This window comes from Rhipicephalus microplus, chromosome 2, assembly GCF_043290135.1.
Source record: "Rhipicephalus microplus isolate Deutch F79 chromosome 2, USDA_Rmic, whole genome shotgun sequence".
In the NCBI taxonomy this organism is placed as follows: Eukaryota; Metazoa; Arthropoda; class Arachnida; order Ixodida; family Ixodidae; genus Rhipicephalus; species Rhipicephalus microplus.
Genome location: NC_134701.1, coordinates 189,434,268 through 189,457,383, shown reverse-complemented (window position 1 = coordinate 189,457,383; position 23,116 = coordinate 189,434,268). Strand labels below are relative to the sequence as shown.

Here is a 23,116-nt window from a genome sequence, read left to right as displayed (position 1 = left end):
GCCACGATTAAGAACGATCTCACGCTCAAGGCATCGCCAACGGCGTGTACTTGGCACCGCGCTACGTATCTGCCGAATAGGCTAACATGATAACGGTAGTAGGGGCGCGTCAACAAAAACTTGCGTGTTCCGGACGCGTTCTCGCAGCCGCATCATGGAGAGAGGGAACAAGATTAGCGTCTTCTATTAAATCGTAGTTTGTTTGTTAATCGGGCGCAGAAGCGTTGACAGAATTTTTTTCAGGTGGACGAGGGGGGGGGGGACTTAAATTATGCTATAGATGCATGCATGTTCATTCATGCGCGTGTATACCATGTGCGCGTATATAAAAACATGCAAAGCTGAAAGTTTGGGGAGATGTAGGCGGATTTGAACACCCCTCCGCCCTGGCATGACGCATGCTGCTTCCGACAACTTCACAGGACGACTACAGGTAGTGTCTGGAGAGTTTTAGGGGCGCAGCTTTTTATAGCGGCACCCGTTCGTCCCCCGTAGTTTGTAACAAGTATAACATTTTGACCTCCAAGGTGGGGCCGGTGAGAGACTTCTTCTGTGCGTTGTTGCACAATAAAAAATAGTGCTCAATGTACATGTCAATGGCTGCTAATAGGGAATGAGAGACAGGAGCATTCGGCCTTTAGTTAACGCGCACGCTGCAATCCCCATCAGCAGCCATTGGCATGCACATTGAGCACTATCTGACAAGAAAGGGTTGTTACGTTATACTCGCTGGGTTCAACCTCCTTAACTTTAGAAAGGTTTAGCGAGCGTTGAGCCACAGTGCCATGAATACAATGAACTTGTATATACCATGAATGAACTCGAGGTGGTTAAAAATGGGAAGTAGATACGAAGCGCAAGCCGTAAGAAAGTAAAAGCCGAATTCTCCGCCTCTCATTTCCCATTAGCAGCCATTGGCATATACATTGAGCACTATCTGACTGAAAAAGTTTGCTGCGTCATACTCGCTGGGCGTAACCTCCTTGGTTTTCGAAAGGTTTAGCGAGCGTTCAGCTGCAGTGCCATGAATACAGTGAACTAGTATATACCATGAACTCGAGGTGGTTAAAGGTGGGAAGTGGACCCGAAGCGCAAGCCGTAAGAAAGTGTGCGTATGCCACCTCTCGTTTAGTACTTGGAATGTCCGCTGGATGGGGGTGCTTCTATATGGGGAATATATGATGAAAAGATGCGAGATGGTGGTACTTGGAGTGTTGAATAGATGTACGAACGGCCACATAGACAGATGCATGGATGTACGCATGGACGAACGCAGGGACGGACGCACGAACAGACGCACTCACGGACGGGCTGATGGACGCATGGACGGTCACACTGACGGACGCATGGACGGACGGAAGCAAGAACGAATGGACGGACGAATTCTCCGCCCCACTCTCCATCATTCACTCCGTGGATATGCTGCCATTTTTTTTGTAGCGTTAGCTACACTGCCCTCGCTGAGCCAATTTCGCGTGGCACTGGTCTGCGCATGCGCAATGATACTCCGCCACCGCCGCGCGCGGCTCGCCGCCGGTGTGCGCGCAATGCGATGCGCTGCGCAGACGATCAGTGGTGTCACGCACAGGAGCCGGCACCTCCCTCGCACTCGGCCGCGGCCGCGCGCGACTCGCCGCCGCCACCGGTGTGCGCTTTCCAGAGGAGTGCCGTCATAGCCTTGGTAGACATATGGACGCCGACGCGCGCGCCTTCCCTGTGCAGTCGCCATCTGACACTGCGCTGGAGCCGCTTGATAGCACCTCTGACTGGCGTTTGCCACTGTGGTATAGCCATGGAGAAGGAGAGTGCAAATGCTGCTCAACGGTGCAGTAGAGCGGAGAAGCTTAACTCATGGAATCCCGAAGTAGTTGCCCGGCAAAATATACGTGTGTCATTGCAGCAGCAGTAAGCATGATAATCAAGCTAATCCTAGACACTCTGGAAAGCTAAGCATATTCAGCTGAACCTTTGCTAACGCTACGTGTATACTGGCATAGCTGAGCTAAGCCACTTCCATTTTTACGTCTTCGTTTAGTTTTTTTTTTTTTTTGTAGGCGGTATCATATTGGGCCCGTATTCACAAAAAGAACTCATACGCTGAGAATTTCCGCAAGAGAATATTCCAGCCAGTCACGATGTGGGACATAGTACTACGTGGCGCCGCGGATGACTTCGATAGGAAAGAAGACGGTGTTTCAGCTCTCGTGCAGACCGGGTTCCATCTTCTATGCCTGTCTGTTTATTCCTCAGTATCGCAGGACGTTCCCGGGTGTTTCGGATGCGTCAGCACGTGCGTGGTTGGTGTTGAGGCCGGTGCAGGCGTTGCCATGGCCGATGGAGAGGCGGCCATGGGACCAGTCCCGTGTTCTATCACGGAAACTCCGACTCGACAGCCACTGCGGAGCTCTGTTGTACAGCGCTTCGTTTACCCCACACATCCACCAATTTATGACGGCGATCCCAAATACACGTAAGACAGAAGAGAGTATGTTTACAATATTTACAAGTAGCTGTGTCATCCAAGTAGAGTATAGAGTAAAACCTTAGACAGTGCAGGATTGGCCAAGAACCGGGGGGCCTTTGGGTGGCAGTATCTCGCGCGGCAAGTCAGCTTCTTTGTCGATTCCTCTGCGACGGTGGGCTCATGCCAACTGCGTCGTAACATCATCATCATCATCATCATCATCATCATCATCATCATCATCATCATCATCTTCATAATCATAATCGTTATTATTATTATTATTATTATTATTATTATTATTATTATTATTATTATTATTATTATTATTATTATTATTATTCAAAAGGATCATAATTTAAATTAGGACGCCTAAATGTTTCCGCTGAGATAAACGCAGCAGCGGGAAACGTCAATGCCAGTTGCCGCATACAGTGTTCAGCGTGTGCCAACTTTCGCACTAAAGTAATGAACGCTAATTATTCTCGCTTTCCTGAGCGTCCTATGCTTCGCTAAGCCCGTAGCAAAGAAAACCAACCGTTGTGGCGTTTGCCCCCATTTTTTTCTGAAGGCGGCTTAGCAAGCTCCGCATAAAATTTGACTTATCGCCTGCGGCATGACGTCACCGTTGCCAGGCGGTAGTTTCGTCACCGGAATGTCACATCGCCATTTCATATTCAATTATTCATTTTCCAAATACGTCAATGGTTGTCGTCAGTCTTTTGAAAAAAAAAAACACAGCTTATCTTAATTTATACTTGCGAAAACTATATATACGAGTCTATACTACGCATTCTCACGAGGCTTTTTAAGTGTACTACGTGTAAATTAACACCTACATCTTAATTTACACGTAAAACCTGCGGCACTCCCTTAACAGATCGTCTTGTGTTCTGTATTAATACCCTTTCGTTGCTTTCTCGATGTGGCTAAGGTAGAGTAACACGGACAGGAGTATCACCCAAGACGAGACGTATAAAAATAATACGAAAGGAATCTCGAAGAAAAAAACACGGCGGCCTCACACAATGTTCTCGGAACAATACTAAGAGAAGAGATGTGGAGGAAGCACTTCACATAATTTGGAGCATCGACTTAAACCTTTTTTATTATTATAATAATAATTTTCATGACCTCCATACATAAACGCATCACAGTTTCTGCACAGTAGAGCTAGAAACACGTGATACAAACCAACAGCAATCAATTGAGATGCGAGATAGAGAAAATCAGCCAGTCAGACGGTGCGCCAGCCCAAGAAGCGACTGGGAACCGCCTCCGTGTTGCTACCACAACCATGGAAACCGTTTTTACTTCGCGCAGAAGCGCCACACCCTCCAAGCCGATAGTCCGCGCTTCTCCTGCGTGTGCAGGCGTAGCGCGGAAAAGCCAACCACCGAACTGCAGGAGGAGGCTCCGCCTCTCGCACGAGAGAAAGAAGGTAGGCGCAATAGAAGGAAAGGAGGAAACGCAGCAGCAGCTTATTTCTTTTAAAACGAAGCGGTAAGTATTTTTGTTTTACGTAGCACGTTTGTATTGGCTGAGTGCGAAAATAAATCGATCGTATATAGCGCCGGAAAGCCTCACCGAAAAATTAACAGCGCTTGCAACACAACCTCGCATGGGAACGCAAGACAGTAGGAAGTTACACAGAAAGATAGGTGTGTCTTGGAAAGCCACGCTTCTACTTGATAACGCAACAAGAACGCAGTTATAGCATAGTATTGGCATCGATAAAGAGAGCAGCATGCTTCACCGAATTTTATCACGCTTTTCGGGTGTCTTGTTAAGCCTCTAAACATGCATCCCCCTTCCCCCCATTTTTTTCTTCGTTACGACCTAAAAACTATCAAGCTTTTGCACAAAGGTTGTGCGAACTCATAATCAATTTCGGGACGTAAAACGCGTCAACTAGCGCAGAGCTTGGCTTTCAAAGGAGCACTGAGGGTAAGCATCTACAAAGTTTCAGGCACTTTAATAACAAGATTATTCCGATTAAAATAACAACACTTAGGAAATATGTAGCTGGAGAAGTATTTATGAGATATGAACATTACACCCAAGAATCCCATGCGATATAGTTGTTTATGAGAAAAAAATTGGAGCTAACCCTGATGCTGGATAAATTGTCATTTATGAATACATTACCAGTTAGTGGAGGTGGCTGACAGATAGAAAAGCGTGCTTATAAACGGAAACGTCTGCACATTCAACCCACAGATGACGTTGCTTTACCGCCACTGTCACAGCGTCAGGTCGAAAAATGACGCGTGTCTAGTTGGTCCCCTTGAGTACGACAGCGCTCTGTGCTTAAATAGCCTAGAGTTTCAATTTTCAAAGTATACATTTTGTTGGAAGTGACACCTTGTGCGTGATGCTGTCTACGCACCTTTCACCTCGCAACTGTCATGATGTCATTGCACGGAGAGAAAAAAAAGAAAAAACAACAACTTGATGATAAACAGTCTGTGCAAGTCAGGACAAAGTGGAGGTGTTGCCACAGGCAATACCACCACTTTGTCCTGACGTTTGTGAGGGAAGTGGTGAGGGATGTGGAGGCAACACCACCTCCCTCTCAAACTTTTGGAGCAATTGCAGGCCAGGATTACCAGGGTTTTCCTGGTAGACCTGGCCTGTATACAATGGTTCAACCTGAGCTATTCGCGAATATACAGCCTCTCCCCTGGTAGTGCAAGCGTTTTTGTTCTGAAATAGAGACATTAATGAACAGTATGAAGAAAAGAGCGTCTCCCCACGGATGCTGCGAAGACACTGTGTTTCCGGCAGGTGCGCGGTTGATGCGAAAGGAAGGGACTAACGCATTTTTACGTTTTCGACGAGAGACAAGATTAGGTGATGTTTGGTGAGCCGTACTACCTGGAAACAGTCAGGAGAAAGTCTACTTTCTTCGTCGCCTCAAGCCGTCGGCCTTAATTCCTTGGTACACGGAAGCAGCAAGGCCTGGACTAATGATGTCCTGCGGGACGTTGGGGGTCTGGACTGCCGGAGTATGGTCTCCCTGGATTCTAGAGTGTGTGCGCTAGTGTACTTAGTCGGACATGTCCAAACCACGTAACCTAATTCGCTGCCTGACCACGAAATTCGCGCTATGACTTCAAATACTTCTGGGTACCTGTGGCTGTAGGGCATAGGGTTTGCAGAAAAACCCCGCCTGTTATTTTCACCTTGTAACCTCCAGTTATTTACTTACAAAAACAGAAAAACAAAGAAACAGATGCACGCAACGCATACTGATGAAACGGCAAAGCTTTCAGGCTTGTTGGTTCATATCGGCTTAGAAAGAAGCCTCCGCTTCGCCACTTATTTTAGCTGGTTGAATTTAGTGGGATCCGTTTGACAGGAAGTTGAACGAAGTGGTGTTGAGTGAAGTGGAATTACGTGGGTCGAATGTGAGTGGGTGTGGCGAGAGTAGTAGTGGGCGTAGCGGTGCGTGGTGGAAGTCGTGAGTAGTGACAACCTATCCGTTTCCGACCTATACGGCGGCCCCCGGACATTAAAGGTCTCGGTTAAGAACAGCCTGCGCGCTGCTAAACATTCACGAGAATGAGACCTTCTTCTATGCAAGCTTGTCGGTTCACACCGAACAAGTGGCGTACGTACTGCGCAAGCGCGAAGGAAGAGAGCGGAGAAAGAAATAGGAAGGGAGCACTTGTCCTGTCGGGAAAAGTGAGGGCCAGCGAAGCTGAGCGCGCGCGTGCTCGACGTACCACCTGTCTTTCTCTCTTTCGCATTGCGCAATATTGCCAACTGCTTCCGGCCTCCATGCCGGGAATGGGATTGTCATCCACCTGCTTAGTTGCGCAGTGCTTTTATTTATTTATTTATTTATTTATTTATTTATTTATTTATTTATTTATTTATTTATTTGTTTATTTATTTATTTATTTATTTATTTATTTATTTATTTGTGAGACCCTCAGGGCACATTTTATACATTGTGTAGGAGAAGGGCAGAAAACACAGTTTAACAGGAAAATGAAGTAGCTCCAAGCAACAAATACTGTTCAGGCAGCAGTGTAATGTAATCGAATGTGGCAACGGGAAACTAACAAGAGACTACTTCGATAAAAGATCGCACTGCCATATCAGAGAAAGCTGATCGTCGACAGGCCTACCATCGAAGGAGCATCATTTACAGGAAAACAGGGCGTACAAATACGAACATCTTTGCCAACGCATCTCTGAGGGCCGCAAATTTTTTAACCTTAGCGACGCCCATCATGCACCGTGTACGACACCAGCGAAATGTGCAAGTTTCAAGAGCGATTTCAAATAAATGTGTTGACATGATATAGCCGTCATACCATAGGTAAGGTGATGATGTATATTACTAAGAGATAATTAAACGGGCATAACAAGTGAAGAAAGGAGGCCCAGGGTAGTAATTTCAGTACCACGTACACAAGTTTTCAGCTTCATCTTCACATATATATATATATATATATATATATATATATATATATATATATATATATATATATATATATATATATATATATATATATACGGATGAGACATGGCGTCAGTCAGAACACCAGTTTATTCCAAAAGCACCCCTTGTACTCGGCAGAAACACAGGCAGCGCCCAATCAACCTCGATCAACGCACACGCAAGCTGCCTGACCGACCTGTGCCACGACGAAGAATTCCATGCCTACGATATTCGAACTGTCCATTCTGCAAGGTGTTCGAACCTCGTTTGTTCTTCACAAGAATGCCGGCTGCGATTTCCACTATCTCCATGTCCAAAGCATTCTTGTGTTATCCAGGACGCAACCATCAGCCTCGCCCACCAGAACTCCGGCGTTAACCGGACTGCTACACTCTTTCCTGAAGTTTTGCGAGTTTACGGAACACCACGGGGCCATGAAACCAATTGTGCATTTTGACATTTGTGACTTCTCAACCTCTCCTTGTTTACTTTTGTTGTGCGTAATCCATGCCTTCTTTCGGGGGGAAGGGGAATCGTGTGACGTATCAAGTGATGGTTAGTAGAGGTCGAGAATAAAGAAGTGCTTATAGAATAAACATGGAGTATGAGCCGGGCCACGTCTGCCATTCCTCATAGCGTTACACACACACACACACACACACACACACACACACACACACACACACACACACACACACACACACACACACACACATATATATATATATATATATATATATATATATATATATATATATATATATATATATATATATATATATATATATATATATATATATATATATATAGTTGCTTAGCTTGCTGTGCTTTGCTCGCCTATGCAGTGCCGTATCACGCTTCTTATTTCTACTCCGTGCGCAACTTTGTTACTTTTCATGCGCTTCTATTTTCTTATTTTCTTCTAATTGATCAAAATACTTTCTTTCTTTGCAATCTGGCCTTCCCCTGTCTTCCGGGACGACACTGCGTTTCCATTTGTCAAGGCATGGCAAGCAGTTGTGAGAGACGGAACCTTACCGTCGGTGCATTCTTACGCAGAAACCGGCTTTTCCGCGCCTACGCCCGTTCTTTAAAAGTCTTAAACGCACGGTAGCTGCATAAGTTGGCGTACTAACGCGATTGATTTGCCCAATACTTCGGGTAATCAGATGGCCACTCCGCTTTCGATGCTGGCAGCGACACTAAGCGCCCATCGAGGAGCATAACGTTACTACTACCGACACCAATGGCGCTCCATTCTAATGGCGAATTCCATTGGGAGAGCAGGTGCACTCAAAAGCACGCTCAAAGTGCTCTCTTCCGAGGCGGCGTGTTTCAGTGGTCGAACAGGAGTAGGAGCACTGTCATCCATTGGTAGAGCGAGAGCGCTTTTGCTGCGCCGAGAGCAGCCAGGAGCAGTTCTGTCTGCTCCCTCTTATGGCGAATTCCATTGAGAGAACAGGAGTAAGGGTGCCGAGCAGAGAGGAGTAGGGGGCAGAGCACTGAGAGCCGCGTCACTCGACCTGCCACTGGAATGCGGCACACCTCCGCAGAGCAGGTGTGAGGGAATAAAAAGGCGAGTGAGGAGAAAGGTTGTGCATCCCAGCGTCCTCTGCTGCAAAACACGTGCGGTCTGATCCGGACGGGCAAGGAAAGCACGTGTGGCAGTGGTTGGTACAGCGCACTCGCTTGCGCGCTATCCTGCAAAGCTGCTGCTTCGTATACTACTACATGATGGACTCGGAAGCTCAGCGCATCCTACTGTCTTTAATTCAACACCAGGCACCATCTAGTACGGAAGGTAAAGTGAATTTGATTGCTTTTTATTTGTTTCAGCGCACTTGTCGCGCATGCAGCATGCAATGCATTCTTGCGCGCGTGGACCTAAGCCCACTATTCTTTATCATATCAGAAAAACACCGTGGATATGACAGCTTTATCAGACTGTTCATGCAGTTACCAGCTGCTGCTGTCATCAGCAGTTAACAAAACGTAAACAATTCTAGAAGTACTGCAGTACACTATCCTGTTGCCAAGTTTCCTTGCATGAGTAATTAATCCTTAATTCAAAACAAACTTACATTGCAGACCCCTCCATCAGCAACAGAATGATTCGCAGCGTTTTAAGAAAAGTAACTGCGAAGTGGCGTGTAGCAAGTGTCACGTGGGTGCAGCTAAGTATTGCACGCAGTAACAATTTATTTTTATTTCTGATTTTTAAGTGGCTAATGTCTCCAGACGGCAGATCAGCATCCCACGTGATACGGTGAAGCCATACATCTCCTCGGAAGCACGATTTCTTATCGCAGGGTCGAGATGCTACGTATGATAAGCGATATTTTTTTTTAATTATCAGTGATTTGTGCAGTGTTTCATGCAGCCCTGTAACATGATGAATTGACTTTTTTAGAATTTGTTTTTTGCTTGCTCTAATCCGCTTACCTTCGAGTGTAAGGCATCCGAGTTTGCATAATGTAGCTGACTACTTGAGAAACCATTTTCATTATATAACTGATTTGATTACATTTCCATCATTGTGTGAAAACAGATGCAGTTCTGCGTACAAATATGGCTGGCGATGTGCCAAGGCGAGGGAGCGAAGAAATGCGCATGGAGCTCAGATTGCCATGCGTTGAAACAGGAGGTGGTAAGTATTAGTATTAACATTATTGCGAGGCACTACATTTACTGCTCATTTATATTTTTTAGATGGCACAGATACTCTGCACCTGCCAGCTCCCACTGCATCAAGATCAGCTGACGGGGAGACTGGTGCTCAAAGCAAGCCATCAGGCCCCAGGAGAGGAGGTGGAGGCAAGTATATTAACACTGAGTGTCTACAATTGCCTCAGCAAGTGTTCTTGGGTAAATCTAACAAGCATGCATCAGAGCGTGTAAAAGTGTACTTGTAGGAGTGATCCTTAAATGACAAAAAAAAAAAGAGAGCATGGAAAGCAGACCACTACAATTACTGGAAGACTGGCACAATTTGCATATTGCATTTACATGCACAATACCAGAACTTATCACTTATGTATGTTTGCTAGTCTGCGCAAATGCTTGTTTTGTTGATTAATGCTTGCTGATTGATAATTAAGCTCAAGTGACCGTGCTGTGTGTTAAATTATTCAATTATAAGTAATGCCTGCACAATGACCGACAGTTTCCCAATAAACCATTTATGTGTTGGTTCTTTCTTATTCTAGCTGCTGAATGGACAGAGGGGCAAACAAGGCTGCTCCTAGAGTACTACCTCAAATATTTCCCTCAGATTGGCCCATTTAAAAAATTCAAAAACAGGAAGCAAGCCTTTAAACAAATATCGATGGACATCGAGGCTGTGCTTGGCATAGCCAAAACCCCAGAACAGTGTGAAAATAGGTACAAAACAGTAATTAGGCGTCGGAAGGCGTCTTCCGACCATAACAAAAGGTCTGGTGCTTCACCCACCCCTGTGCCTTTTGACGACGAGGTGAAAAAAATTGAAAGCATTGATGACAGCATTGAACCGGAGGTAGAGCGAGACGCCTCAGGGGCTACATTCAAAGCCTCGCCCGAATCTCCGGCCGTGTTGTCACCTGCCAACACCACTGAGGAAAATAAGACGCAGTCCTCAAATCCCGACACGAAGCCACGGGTAGGAACTGCACGCCTGGCACACATGCAGTTGTTTTTTACTGAAATGAGGGCACTGCAAGAAGAAAAGGAGGCTCAAAAGGCGGCCAGACGTCAAGAAAAAGAAAATCGAAGAGCTGAAAGGCAGGCCGAGCGACAGGTGCTTCGTGAAGAGCGGCGCAAAATGCATGAAGAAAAAATGGAGATTCTCCGTCAGGCCTTTGGACTTCCAAAATAAAGTGGTAGTTTTAAATAAATAAACGTACTACCCAAAGCGATTACTTAGTTTCAATGTCTTTTATTTTCTAGTTTGGCACAATACACTACCTTGAGAAAATGCAAATGGGCCAACAGGTGTGTGGTAAGGACAATTTTTCCCAACCTTGAAGGTGTTTTAACGAGTTCAGCTTTTCAGGTGGGCCTTTGGTAAGCATATATTTGCTCACAACTGCATAACACGTAAAGGAATTCCTTGTTTCATGGCTGCTGGTTCTGCAACCCCATTTTTATCATCAAGTGATCTCTCTTGATGCTAGCCAAGCCACGTAATAGGCTATCCTGTTGGGCTACACTACTGCTGCTTACTTGAACTGCAGAAGAGCTTGAGTCTACATTTGTTGTTTGTGAGGTAAGTGACAGGTCTCGTGACAGGTTCTCTGGCAAATCTCCACAATCAATGCAGAGGTTGTGAAGCACACAGCATGAAATGATAAACTTGGACATGTTATCCACTGTCCACATATCCAACCTGTGCAGTTGTCTGAAACGATTTTTTAAATCGCCAAAAGTATTTTCAATAAGCACCCTTGTCCCGGAGAGTCTTGCATTGAAGGTTTTTTTGATGCTGTCAAGATTCCCATAGTCTCGAATTGGTGTCATCAGGTACTCCCGGAAAGGATATGCAGCATCCCCCACTATATGGTACTTGCTAGAGCACAGTTGTGGCAAAACACTTGAAATCCTGGACCGACGGAAAATGCGTGCGTCATGAATTTTGCTTGGGTAGCCAGTGCTGGCATCAAGAAACCTCTTCTTGTTGTCACAAACACCTTGAAGTGTCAAGGATAGGTAATGGTGCCGGTTTATATAAACAGATCGCACTTTCCTGGCTGGGCACCTGATAGGCATGTAGCTTCCGTCAACACACCCAATTGTGTCTGGGAATCCCGACAGCTGCAAGAGAAAAAAATGTGCACACACATAGTCAAATAAGCATGGCACTAAGGGTAATGAAAGGTGCCAATAACATGCGGAAAAGTTTAAAACAAACTGGAGACTTGAAGCTCATAACGGCGAGTGCAATACACTACCGGTACACATGATTGAAATTAACTGGCTATTTAATTGTGAAGCATCTGGGAAAAATAATTGTAATAACTTATTTAAAAGGTGCATTCTGGCACTAACTAATTCATAATTGTAATAGTAGAGCGGTAAAGAACACATGGGACCGCACGAAGGGGAATTAATGACACATACAGAGTACATACAGAGTGCACAAGTAACTGAACTCTAGGTTTATTCACTGTACATGCAGGACAAGTACTAGATGTACATCACTAAGCAGAAGATGGGAAAATAGAAGAGATATGAAACAGCATCACATGGTCAAAACTACTCAAGAAAAATGTCCGATTGCTGACAGCATTTGTAATACACATGAAGGAGGCTTGACTGTGTGGTGCTCTTTCATATCTCTTGCATTTTTACATTTTCTGTTCATTTGCAGTTCTGATCCTGCATATCAGTTGCTTTCAGTCCTTATTGTGGTTTGAGTAGGTGTAATTCCTCTTAGTCTGGTCCCTTGAGTTGTGTAGAGCTGTATGACATTGGTGTGAAAAAAACTGTAGTTTATACCTTAAATAGCATGTTTACAAAAGCATAGTTACCTTCTCAAAATCCACAGCAAGCTTCTGCAGGTCACTGGGGAACTTGATTACATTCGGTGCTATGTCGAGCAGGAATGCAGTTACTCGGCCCATCATTCTGTGGTGAGTGCTTTCTGCGACTTCAAAGCGGCCAGCGACATCTCTAATGCATGCTTTGTTGGCTGCATACCTGAAAAGGAGAGGATACTCTAATTAAATAATGGAATTAAGCTTGCTGTTGCTGTCAATGACTGAATAATGGTGTTAACAATGCTGTCGCTGTCAATGAAGCAAATTAGCAAGACAACTGAAGTCAGAAAACACGATTCCACCTTTTTGGGTGACACCTTAGAAACTCAAAATATTTGATTAGTAGAAGCACTATCTAAATAACAAATTCTAATTTTAATTCGCGCATTACATTTATAAGTGTGGAGATGAAGCTCACTGTGAACCTGCTGACACAGCCGATTTGAAATGCTTCGTGAGCAAAAGTTTTCATGGTTGTTTGTAATGATGCATCATGAATTATGCTTTGCCACTGATTCTAGTAACGAGAATTTTGTGAAGCTCAGTGTGTAGGTGTACAAACTACGAAAGCATTTCACAAAATACTATAACTCTATTACGTTCGACACTCGCTAGTAGCATTTAACAAGTTTAAAGCAAGGTGGTCCAATGACATGCTGCGAATTAGGTACATTTATTTGCAATATTTCATATGCCTCTAACCCACTATAAAACGGATTATGCAGTGACCTGATGACAGCGGCATTCCTAAACGTACGGACACTCACCAAAGAAAGGAGAGAATGTGTTCTTCAGCCGACTTGGCAGGCAGGCCACCATGATCACTGTTCTGAGGGCAGTGCGGTGACTTGGCGAATTCTGCTGCCAAGAAGTCCACGACCGGCCGCGTGACGCGGAAATTTCTTTTGAACTGGAAGAAAACAGGCCTTTAAGCAACCTAATTAAAACAGAAGCCGAATGACTCACCTCCTCGTCGGAGTAGCTAGCCACCGTCTTTGTAACATATGCTTCCACTTTCGGCCTTCGCTCTGGCAGAGAAAAGAGCTGCTGAAACGCTGCTGCATACACTTCGTCGTCATCGTCGCTGCTGCTTGAACTCGACTCGGACGTAGAGCTCCAGCAGCTATCGCTGCTGACATCGTCTAGCTCGTCAAATACTTCGGCAAGACGACGACGTTTTGCTGCCTCCGCCATCCGTGAATCTGAAGGCAGGCAAGGTGGACGTTCACTGCCAGAATCTGCCGCTACGACGTTAAAATCGTTCGAGCCCGAGCACCACGCACGCTTCGCTGCCGCCATAACCGCCCGACACGACGCCGCAAAATGTAAACAAGTGAGGAGGATTGCTGAGAGGGTATGTCCGGACATGACGTTCCAAACACGTGGTTTCCTGCGTTTTCCACTCACTCCGCTTTTTAATGGCGAATTCCATTGGGAGAGCAGGTGCACTCAAAAGCACGCTCAAAGTGCTCTCTTCCGAGGCGGCGTGTTTCAGTGGTCGAACAGGAGTAGGAGCACTGTCATCCATTGGTAGAGCGAGAGCGCTTTTGCTGCGCCGAGAGCAGCCAGGAGCAGTTCTGTCTGCTCCCTCTTAAAAAGCGGAGTGAGTGGAAAACGCAGGAAACCACGTGTTTGGAACGTCATGTCCGGACATACCCTCTCAGCAATCCTCCTCACTTGTTTACATTTTGCGGCGTCGTGTCGGGCGGTTATGGCGGCAGCGAAGCGTGCGTGGTGCTCGGGCTCGAACGATTTTAACGTCGTAGCGGCAGATTCTGGCAGTGAACGTCCACCTTGCCTGCCTTCAGATTCACGGATGGCGGAGGCAGCAAAACGTCGTCGTCTTGCCGAAGTATTTGACGAGCTAGACGATGTCAGCAGCGATAGCTGCTGGAGCTCTACGTCCGAGTCGAGTTCAAGCAGCAGCGACGATGACGACGAAGTGTATGCAGCAGCGTTTCAGCAGCTCTTTTCTCTGCCAGAGCGAAGGCCGAAAGTGGAAGCATATGTTACAAAGACGGTGGCTAGCTACTCCGACGAGGAGGTGAGTCATTCGGCTTCTGTTTTAATTAGGTTGCTTAAAGGCCTGTTTTCTTCCAGTTCAAAAGAAATTTCCGCGTCACGCGGCCGGTCGTGGACTTCTTGGCAGCAGAATTCGCCAAGTCACCGCACTGCCCTCAGAACAGTGATCATGGTGGCCTGCCTGCCAAGTCGGCTGAAGAACACATTCTCTCCTTTCTTTGGTGAGTGTCCGTACGTTTAGGAATGCCGCTGTCATCAGGTCACTGCATAATCCGTTTTATAGTGGGTTAGAGGCATATGAAATATTGCAAATAAATGTACCTAATTCGCAGCATGTCATTGGACCACCTTGCTTTAAACTTGTTAAATGCTACTAGCGAGTGTCGAACGTAATAGAGTTATAGTATTTTGTGAAATGCTTTCGTAGTTTGTACACCTACACACTGAGCTTCACAAAATTCTCGTTACTAGAATCAGTGGCAAAGCATAATTCATGATGCATCATTACAAACAACCATGAAAACTTTTGCTCACGAAGCATTTCAAATCGGCTGTGTCAGCAGGTTCACAGTGAGCTTCATCTCCACACTTATAAATGTAATGCGCGAATTAAAATTAGAATTTGTTATTTAGATAGTGCTTCTACTAATCAAATATTTTGAGTTTCTAAGGTGTCACCCAAAAAGGTGGAATCGTGTTTTCTGACTTCAGTTGTCTTGCTAATTTGCTTCATTGACAGCGACAGCATTGTTAACACCATTATTCAGTCATTGACAGCAACAGCAAGCTTAATTCCATTATTTAATTAGAGTATCCTCTCCTTTTCAGGTATGCAGCCAACAAAGCATGCATTAGAGATGTCGCTGGCCGCTTTGAAGTCGCAGAAAGCACTCACCACAGAATGATGGGCCGAGTAACTGCATTCCTGCTCGACATAGCACCGAATGTAATCAAGTTCCCCAGTGACCTGCAGAAGCTTGCTGTGGATTTTGAGAAGGTAACTATGCTTTTGTAAACATGCTATTTAAGGTATAAACTACAGTTTTTTTCACACCAATGTCATACAGCTCTACACAACTCAAGGGACCAGACTAAGAGGAATTACACCTACTCAAACCACAATAAGGACTGAAAGCAACTGATATGCAGGATCAGAACTGCAAATGAACAGAAAATGTAAAAATGCAAGAGATATGAAAGAGCACCACACAGTCAAGCCTCCTTCATGTGTATTACAAATGCTGTCAGCAATCGGACATTTTTCTTGAGTAGTTTTGACCATGTGATGCTGTTTCATATCTCTTCTATTTTCCCATCTTCTGCTTAGTGATGTACATCTAGTACTTGTCCTGCATGTACAGTGAATAAACCTAGAGTTCAGTTACTTGTGCACTCTGTATGTACTCTGTATGTGTCATTAATTCCCCTTCGTGCGGTCCCATGTGTTCTTTACCGCTCTACTATTACAATTATGAATTAGTTAGTGCCAGAATGCACCTTTTAAATAAGTTATTACAATTATTTTTCCCAGATGCTTCACAATTAAATAGCCAGTTAATTTCAATCATGTGTACCGGTAGTGTATTGCACTCGCCGTTATGAGCTTCAAGTCTCCAGTTTGTTTTAAACTTTTCCGCATGTTATTGGCACCTTTCATTACCCTTAGTGCCATGCTTATTTGACTATGTGTGTGCACATTTTTTTCTCTTGCAGCTGTCGGGATTCCCAGACACAATTGGGTGTGTTGACGGAAGCTACATGCCTATCAGGTGCCCAGCCAGGAAAGTGCGATCTGTTTATATAAACCGGCACCATTACCTATCCTTGACACTTCAAGGTGTTTGTGACAACAAGAAGAGGTTTCTTGATGCCAGCACTGGCTACCCAAGCAAAATTCATGACGCACGCATTTTCCGTCGGTCCAGGATTTCAAGTGTTTTGCCACAACTGTGCTCTAGCAAGTACCATATAGTGGGGGATGCTGCATATCCTTTCCGGGAGTACCTGATGACACCAATTCGAGACTATGGGAATCTTGACAGCATCAAAAAAACCTTCAATGCAAGACTCTCCGGGACAAGGGTGCTTATTGAAAATACTTTTGGCGATTTAAAAAATCGTTTCAGACAACTGCACAGGTTGGATATGTGGACAGTGGATAACATGTCCAAGTTTATCATTTCATGCTGTGTGCTTCACAACCTCTGCATTGATTGTGGAGATTTGCCAGAGAACCTGTCACGAGACCTGTCACTTACCTCACAAACAACAAATGTAGACTCAAGCTCTTCTGCAGTTCAAGTAAGCAGCAGTAGTGTAGCCCAACAGGATAGCCTATTACGTGGCTTGGCTAGCATCAAGAGAGATCACTTGATGATAAAAATGGGGTTGCAGAACCAGCAGCCATGAAACAAGGAATTCCTTTACGTGTTATGCAGTTGTGAGCAAATATATGCTTACCAAAGGCCCACCTGAAAAGCTGAACTCGTTAAAACACCTTCAAGGTTGGGAAAAATTGTCCTTACCACACACCTGTTGGCCCATTTGCATTTTCTCAAGGTAGTGTATTGTGCCAAACTAGAAAATAAAAGACATTGAAACTAAGTAATCGCTTTGGGTAGTACGTTTATTTATTTAAAACTACCACTTTATTTTGGAAGTCCAAAGGCCTGACGGAGAATCTCCATTTTTTCTTCATGCATTTTGCGCCGCTCTTCACGAAGCACCTGTCGCTCGGCCTGCCTTTCAGCTCTTCGATTTTCTTTTTCTTGACGTCTGGCCGCCTTTTGAGCCTCCTTTTCTTCTTGCAGTGCCCTCATTTCAGTAAAAAACAACTGCATGTGTGCCAGGCGTGCAGTTCCTACCCGTGGCTTCGTGTCGGGATTTGAGGACTGCGTCTTATTTTCCTCAGTGGTGTTGGCAGGTGACAACACGGCCGGAGATTCGGGCGAGGCTTTGAATGTAGCCCCTGAGGCGTCTCGCTCTACCTCCGGTTCAATGCTGTCATCAATGCTTTCAATTTTTTTCACCTCGTCGTCAAAAGGCACAGGGGTGGGTGAAGCACCAGACCTTTTGTTATGGTCGGAAGACGCCTTCCGACGCCTAATTACTGTTTTGTACCTATTTTCACACTGTTCTGGGGTTTTGGCTATGCCAAGCACAGCCTCGATGTCCATCGATATTTGTTTAAAGGCTTGCTTCCTGTTTTTGAATTTTTTAAATGGGCCAATCTGAGGGAAATATTTGAGGTAGTACTCTAGGAGCAGCCTTGTTTGCCCCTCTGTCCATTCAGCAGCTAGAATAAGAAAGAACCAACACATAAATGGTTTATTGGGAAACTGTCGGTCATTGTGCAGGCATTACTTATAATTGAATAATTTAACACACAGCACGGTCACTTGAGCTTAATTATCAATCAGCAAGCATTAATCAACAAAACAAGCATTTGCGCAGACTAGCAAACATACATAAGTGATAAGTTCTGGTATTGTGCATGTAAATGCAATATGCAAATTGTGCCAGTCTTCCAGTAATTGTAGTGGTCTGCTTTCCATGCTCTCTTTTTTTTTTTGTCATTTAAGGATCACTCCTACAAGTACACTTTTACACGCTCTGATGCATGCTTGTTAGATTTACCCAAGAACACTTGCTGAGGCAATTGTAGACACTCAGTGTTAATATACTTGCCTCCACCTCCTCTCCTGGAGCCTGATGGCTTGCTTTGAGCACCAGTCTCCCCGTCAGCTGATCTTGATGCAGTGGGAGCTGGCAGGTGCAGAGTATCTGTGCCATCTAAAAAATATAAATGAGCAGTAAATGTAGTGCCTCGCAATAATGTTAATACTAATACTTACCACCTCCTGTTTCAACGCATGGCAATCTGAGCTCCATGCGCATTTCTTCGCTCCCTCGCCTTGGCACATCGCCAGCCATATTTGTACGCAGAACTGCATCTGTTTTCACACAATGATGGAAATGTAATCAAATCAGTTATATAATGAAAATGGTTTCTCAAGTAGTCAGCTACATTATGCAAACTCGGATGCCTTACACTCGAAGGTAAGCGGATTAGAGCAAGCAAAAAACAAATTCTAAAAAAGTCAATTCATCATGTTACAGGGCTGCATGAAACACTGCACAAATCACTGATAATTAAAAAAAAATATCGCTTATCATACGTAGCATCTCGACCCTGCGATAAGAAATCGTGCTTCCGAGGAGATGTATGGCTTCACCGTATCACGTGGGATGCTGATCTGCCGTCTGGAGACATTAGCCACTTAAAAATCAGAAATAAAAATAAATTGTTACTGCGTGCAATACTTAGCTGCACCCACGTGACACTTGCTACACGCCACTTCGCAGTTACTTTTCTTAAAACGCTGCGAATCATTCTGTTGCTGATGGAGGGGTCTGCAATGTAAGTTTGTTTTGAATTAAGGATTAATTACTCATGCAAGGAAACTTGGCAACAGGATAGTGTACTGCAGTACTTCTAGAATTGTTTACGTTTTGTTAACTGCTGATGACAGCAGCAGCTGGTAACTGCATGAACAGTCTGATAAAGCTGTCATATCCACGGTGTTTTTCTGATATGATAAAGAATAGTGGGCTTAGGTCCACGCGCGCAAGAATGCATTGCATGCTGCATGCGCGACAAGTGCGCTGAAACAAATAAAAAGCAATCAAATTCACTTTACCTTCCGTACTAGATGGTGCCTGGTGTTGAATTAAAGACAGTAGGATGCGCTGAGCTTCCGAGTCCATCATGTAGTAGTATACGAAGCAGCAGCTTTGCAGGATAGCGCGCAAGCGAGTGCGCTGTACCAACCACTGCCACACGTGCTTTCCTTGCCCGTCCGGATCAGACCGCACGTGTTTTGCAGCAGAGGACGCTGGGATGCACAACCTTTCTCCTCACTCGCCTTTTTATTCCCTCACACCTGCTCTGCGGAGGTGTGCCGCATTCCAGTGGCAGGTCGAGTGACGCGGCTCTCAGTGCTCTGCCCCCTACTCCTCTCTGCTCGGCACCCTTACTCCTGTTCTCTCAATGGAATTCGCCATAAGCACGCGTAAGGTCCCTAGAAAAAAAATAAAGAGTTTTCTAGGGACCTTAAGCAAGCGGAGGGGGACTTCGCTAGCGTCACTTTCTTCCTGTTATCTAAGGCAAATGGGAAACTCATACATGTCACCTTGAGCGCAAGCATACACGCGCGGTATGTGAGATATCCCACTCTCTAACATTGTTTCACTCTCTCACACACACACACGCACGCACACGCGGAAAGAGTTTCCGTCGGTGATTGTAGAATATTCTAGAGGCAGAAGCCGAGCTACGATCCAGCTGACCTGCACTCTCTCCCGCTCTGTGGCAAAGGGTGTATACCTTGTAATAGGAAGCGAAAGAGGCGGACACGGGCGAAGAAGCAAACCGGTCACACAGCAAAGCGAGCGCCTCCACCCTATCGGGTCTCATGCCATATATGCGGTCGAGGGTCATGCTCCAGACGCGCCTCGACGTCGGAAGGCGCCTTGCAAGGAGTAGTGGGAGAGAGTTGTCGCCCATCGATACAGGCAAGGTCCGTTGCACGGTCGTTCTCGCAAGCACGTCTTCATATGCGCCCAACCAGGCAGCAGCCCGTCGACGTCCCGCGGTGGCTTCAAATTGACCTTATGAATTCGAAAGCGGAGGCGGGGCGCCGTTGCGCCGAGCCAGGTAACAGAGCGTATACGGTGAACGCAAGTTCCGGTGACGCAGCTTGCATGGAAGCAAGAGGCGATGCGGTATGAAAAATGACGATCGTAAAGCAGGGTGAACGAAGAACAATCCGCGAATCAGGAGAAGGCGACTTGGACACGCCACCGAGCCCAATCACGAGCGCTGCAGAACTGATGGAGCGCTTCCAAGTTGCCGGTGCGAGAATAGCGGTACGCCGCGTTGCGTTTGTCGATTCTGGGAGCGGCTTGGGCAGTCAAGACTTTCCGTGGACAGCGTATGCAGTAACAAAGGGCCGCACGAGGCAAAAATGTTAGTAGTGTACAGAGTCTGTGGTATAGCGGTCGGTGGGAAGACGAGTATGTCTGCCTGCGACATGTCATCAAGACACGTTGATGAAAGAAGACTTTATATAACTATTTACGTCACTCTGATCTCAATAAACAGGCCCGTCGCTCTCCGGTTCCCATGGTGGACAGGATTTCACCAATCCCGAAGCCTTGCCTGCAAGGCCATAGTGGTTAGCACACTTCTGAACTTTAGAGTCGATGTCCAGTTGGACTTCATAGCTTGAAGGCTGAAACCTCTGAAAACTCTTTCTGGGGATTTAGTGGCTTGCTTGAGCTCACGTTGTTAGCACTTGGAATACCTGTAGGGCATGAGGCCAGGCTCCAAAGAAGCTCTACATGACACCAAAGAGGCGACACCACAGGCTCTACTGAACTACGGGTCGTTTTCAGTCGCTGAGGAAGAAAAAGACATAGAAAAGCAAGGAAGGGGCAGGGAGGACTCGCTGAGGTACTGCGACGACTTGTAATGGTAGTAAGGGCCACGGCAAGGCAGGTCACACAAAACTGCCTCTTGCGCCACAAAGTGCAGTCGTTTGGAATGAGTGAGTGTTGAAAGTAAATGTGGAGCTCCCCAAAAGTTCCCTTCATGGCTCCGAAGCGGTTCAGGGACGTTCAGTGAAGCAAATGAACGAATATTTAAAGAAAAACAGATAGCTGGAACCCTGCGATCTGGCTCGTAGCCAGGGTCTGCTGGCGGGGTCTCCCAGGGGGGTCGCCCTAATCTGCCCCCCCCCCCCCCCAAAAAAAAAGATTTTTTTGATGGAGGAAAGTGCTTTACTGAAAAAAAATTTTTTTCCAGAATGCGAAGGTTTCCAGCAAGTGCCCCCCCCCCCGCCCAAAAAAAATCCTGGCTACAGGCCTGCTTGCGATAGTGTATTTTGTGGACCAAACATTGTTTGAGGGTGTTACATAAGACAAATGAATGAATGAATGAATGAATGAATGAATGAATGAATGAATGAATGAATGAATGAATCGATTGATGAATCAATTTTACAAATGCATTAAAGAGCTTAACATGATCAAAGGTAACCTGTAGTCCTCCGTAGGAGTACTTCGAAGCTCCGAGATTATTTCGCTAGGTTAAATACGGCAAATGAACGATGGTGACTTACACGTTAAAGAACCCCACATGGTGAACACTGAACAGTAACACTGGAGCCCTCCATAGGTGCATCTTGTAGCTCCGGATATTTATATTGCGATTTAGGAAGCTGAATGCGCCAGTGAGCTACAGCAGCAGTTTTTGATGCTTGTGGGTGGTTGTACAAAAACGTGTTGGGCGAATAGTTGTACTTACGGATGAGTCTGTGCGACCGACTGAATCGTCGGGAACATTTTTAACGAAATCACCAGCGAGAAACGCGGCCATATCAACCGATGGATATGGCCACTTTCTGGCAGCGGGACCTAATAGCGAATAAATAAAGCAGTTCAATTTGTATACAACAACATTTAAGGCATAGAGAACGCACCAGTGCATTTATTTTTACCTCGCAAGTGTTGTCTAAGAAATTAAACGTGGCCCTCCTTGCAGTGCGTGAGTTCCATCTTAGAATCACAAAATAATGTTTACTCGAGTGTAGATGTAAGGAACACGTAAGTACAAGTTCAGCAAGTTGTAAACGCGTTTCCCGTGTAAGCACGTTTCCATTTAGCCACCAATTCTTTCTTGTAGATTTGAATTGCAGTATATCATTACTAGTTTCTCAAACTGCGTACAAGCTGAATTACAACTCGCAGGTGTCGTTCTCTCCTTGTCATCAACATACGCTGTCACCATGTCAGCAAAACATCGCTGCTCAATGGAATGCGTTGCCGGGCGAGTGGGTGTATTGTCTGAAAATAAAAAGTTGAGCGCAAAAAAAAAAAAGGCGGGACACAGCGGTGTTGAGCGCCCGTTCCTGTCTATTTGTCTCCTGTGGCCCGTCTTTATTGCGCTCCTTTTATTTTCAGAAAACTTCACTGCGTGCGTGTGTGCCCACCTGAGCACGAGTATGCATCTACACATTTGTGCCTCTAATTGCGAAGACTATCGTGGTACAATACTTACGACGTTTCTTTGATGCACGTAAGTAAATGACTTTTTAAAGGGGAAAAGGAAGAAATAAGCGCAGTTCCGTTACTGCCTCTCTCTCAATCGAGGGCCCTTACACAGTTCTGCACAGGGGATGGGGTAAGGAGGAATTAAAAAGGATAGGGAGGAATTAAAGGTATAGAGATAATTGATTGATATGTGGGGTTTAACGTCCCAAAACCACTGATGATTATGAGAGACGCCGTAGTGGAGGGCTCCGGAAATTTCGACCACCTGGGATTCTTTAACGTGCACCCAAATCTAAGTACACGGGCCTACAACATTTCCGCCTCCATCGGAAATGCAGCCGCCGCAGCCGGGATACGAACCCGCGACCTGCGGGTCAGCAGCCGAGTACCTTAGCCACTAGACCACCGCGGCGGGGCGAAGGTATAGAGATAGAGAGAGGAGCACGAGGAGAGAGAGGCGCAGGGACAGCCACTTAAGGAAGTAAGGAGAAGATAGGAAAGATGAACGTGGTCGCAGGAGTCCGAGGACGGGGCACCACTCAGCGAGAGCTCTTG

The 23,116-nt window shown here is 45.7% G+C and overlaps 3 protein-coding genes across 6 annotated transcripts in view; 1 reads left to right on the top strand and 2 right to left on the bottom strand.

Moving 5' to 3' along the window:
- LOC119169632 (uncharacterized) overlaps nt 1–23,116 on the bottom strand; it is a 128,213-nt gene that overhangs the window by 87,055 nt on the left and 18,042 nt on the right. The window lies entirely within an intron of this gene.
- Nucleotides 8,497–9,958, top strand: LOC119176273 (uncharacterized). Its single transcript, XM_037427476.2, has 3 exons — nt 8,497–8,715; nt 9,463–9,561; nt 9,624–9,958. The coding sequence occupies exons 1-3, from the start codon at nt 8,646–8,648 to the stop codon at nt 9,824–9,826; spliced, it is 372 nt and encodes a 123-aa protein (XP_037283373.2). The 5' UTR covers nt 8,497–8,645; the 3' UTR covers nt 9,827–9,958.
- LOC142796463 (uncharacterized) lies at nt 17,058–19,363 on the bottom strand. The gene is made up of 4 exons (XM_075887160.1): nt 19,150–19,363; nt 18,304–18,402; nt 18,137–18,241; nt 17,058–17,744 (listed from the first exon to the last, which is right to left on the bottom strand). Exons 1-4 carry the CDS (start codon nt 19,217–19,219, stop codon nt 17,098–17,100), a joined length of 921 nt encoding a protein of 306 aa, XP_075743275.1. The 5' UTR covers nt 19,220–19,363; the 3' UTR covers nt 17,058–17,097.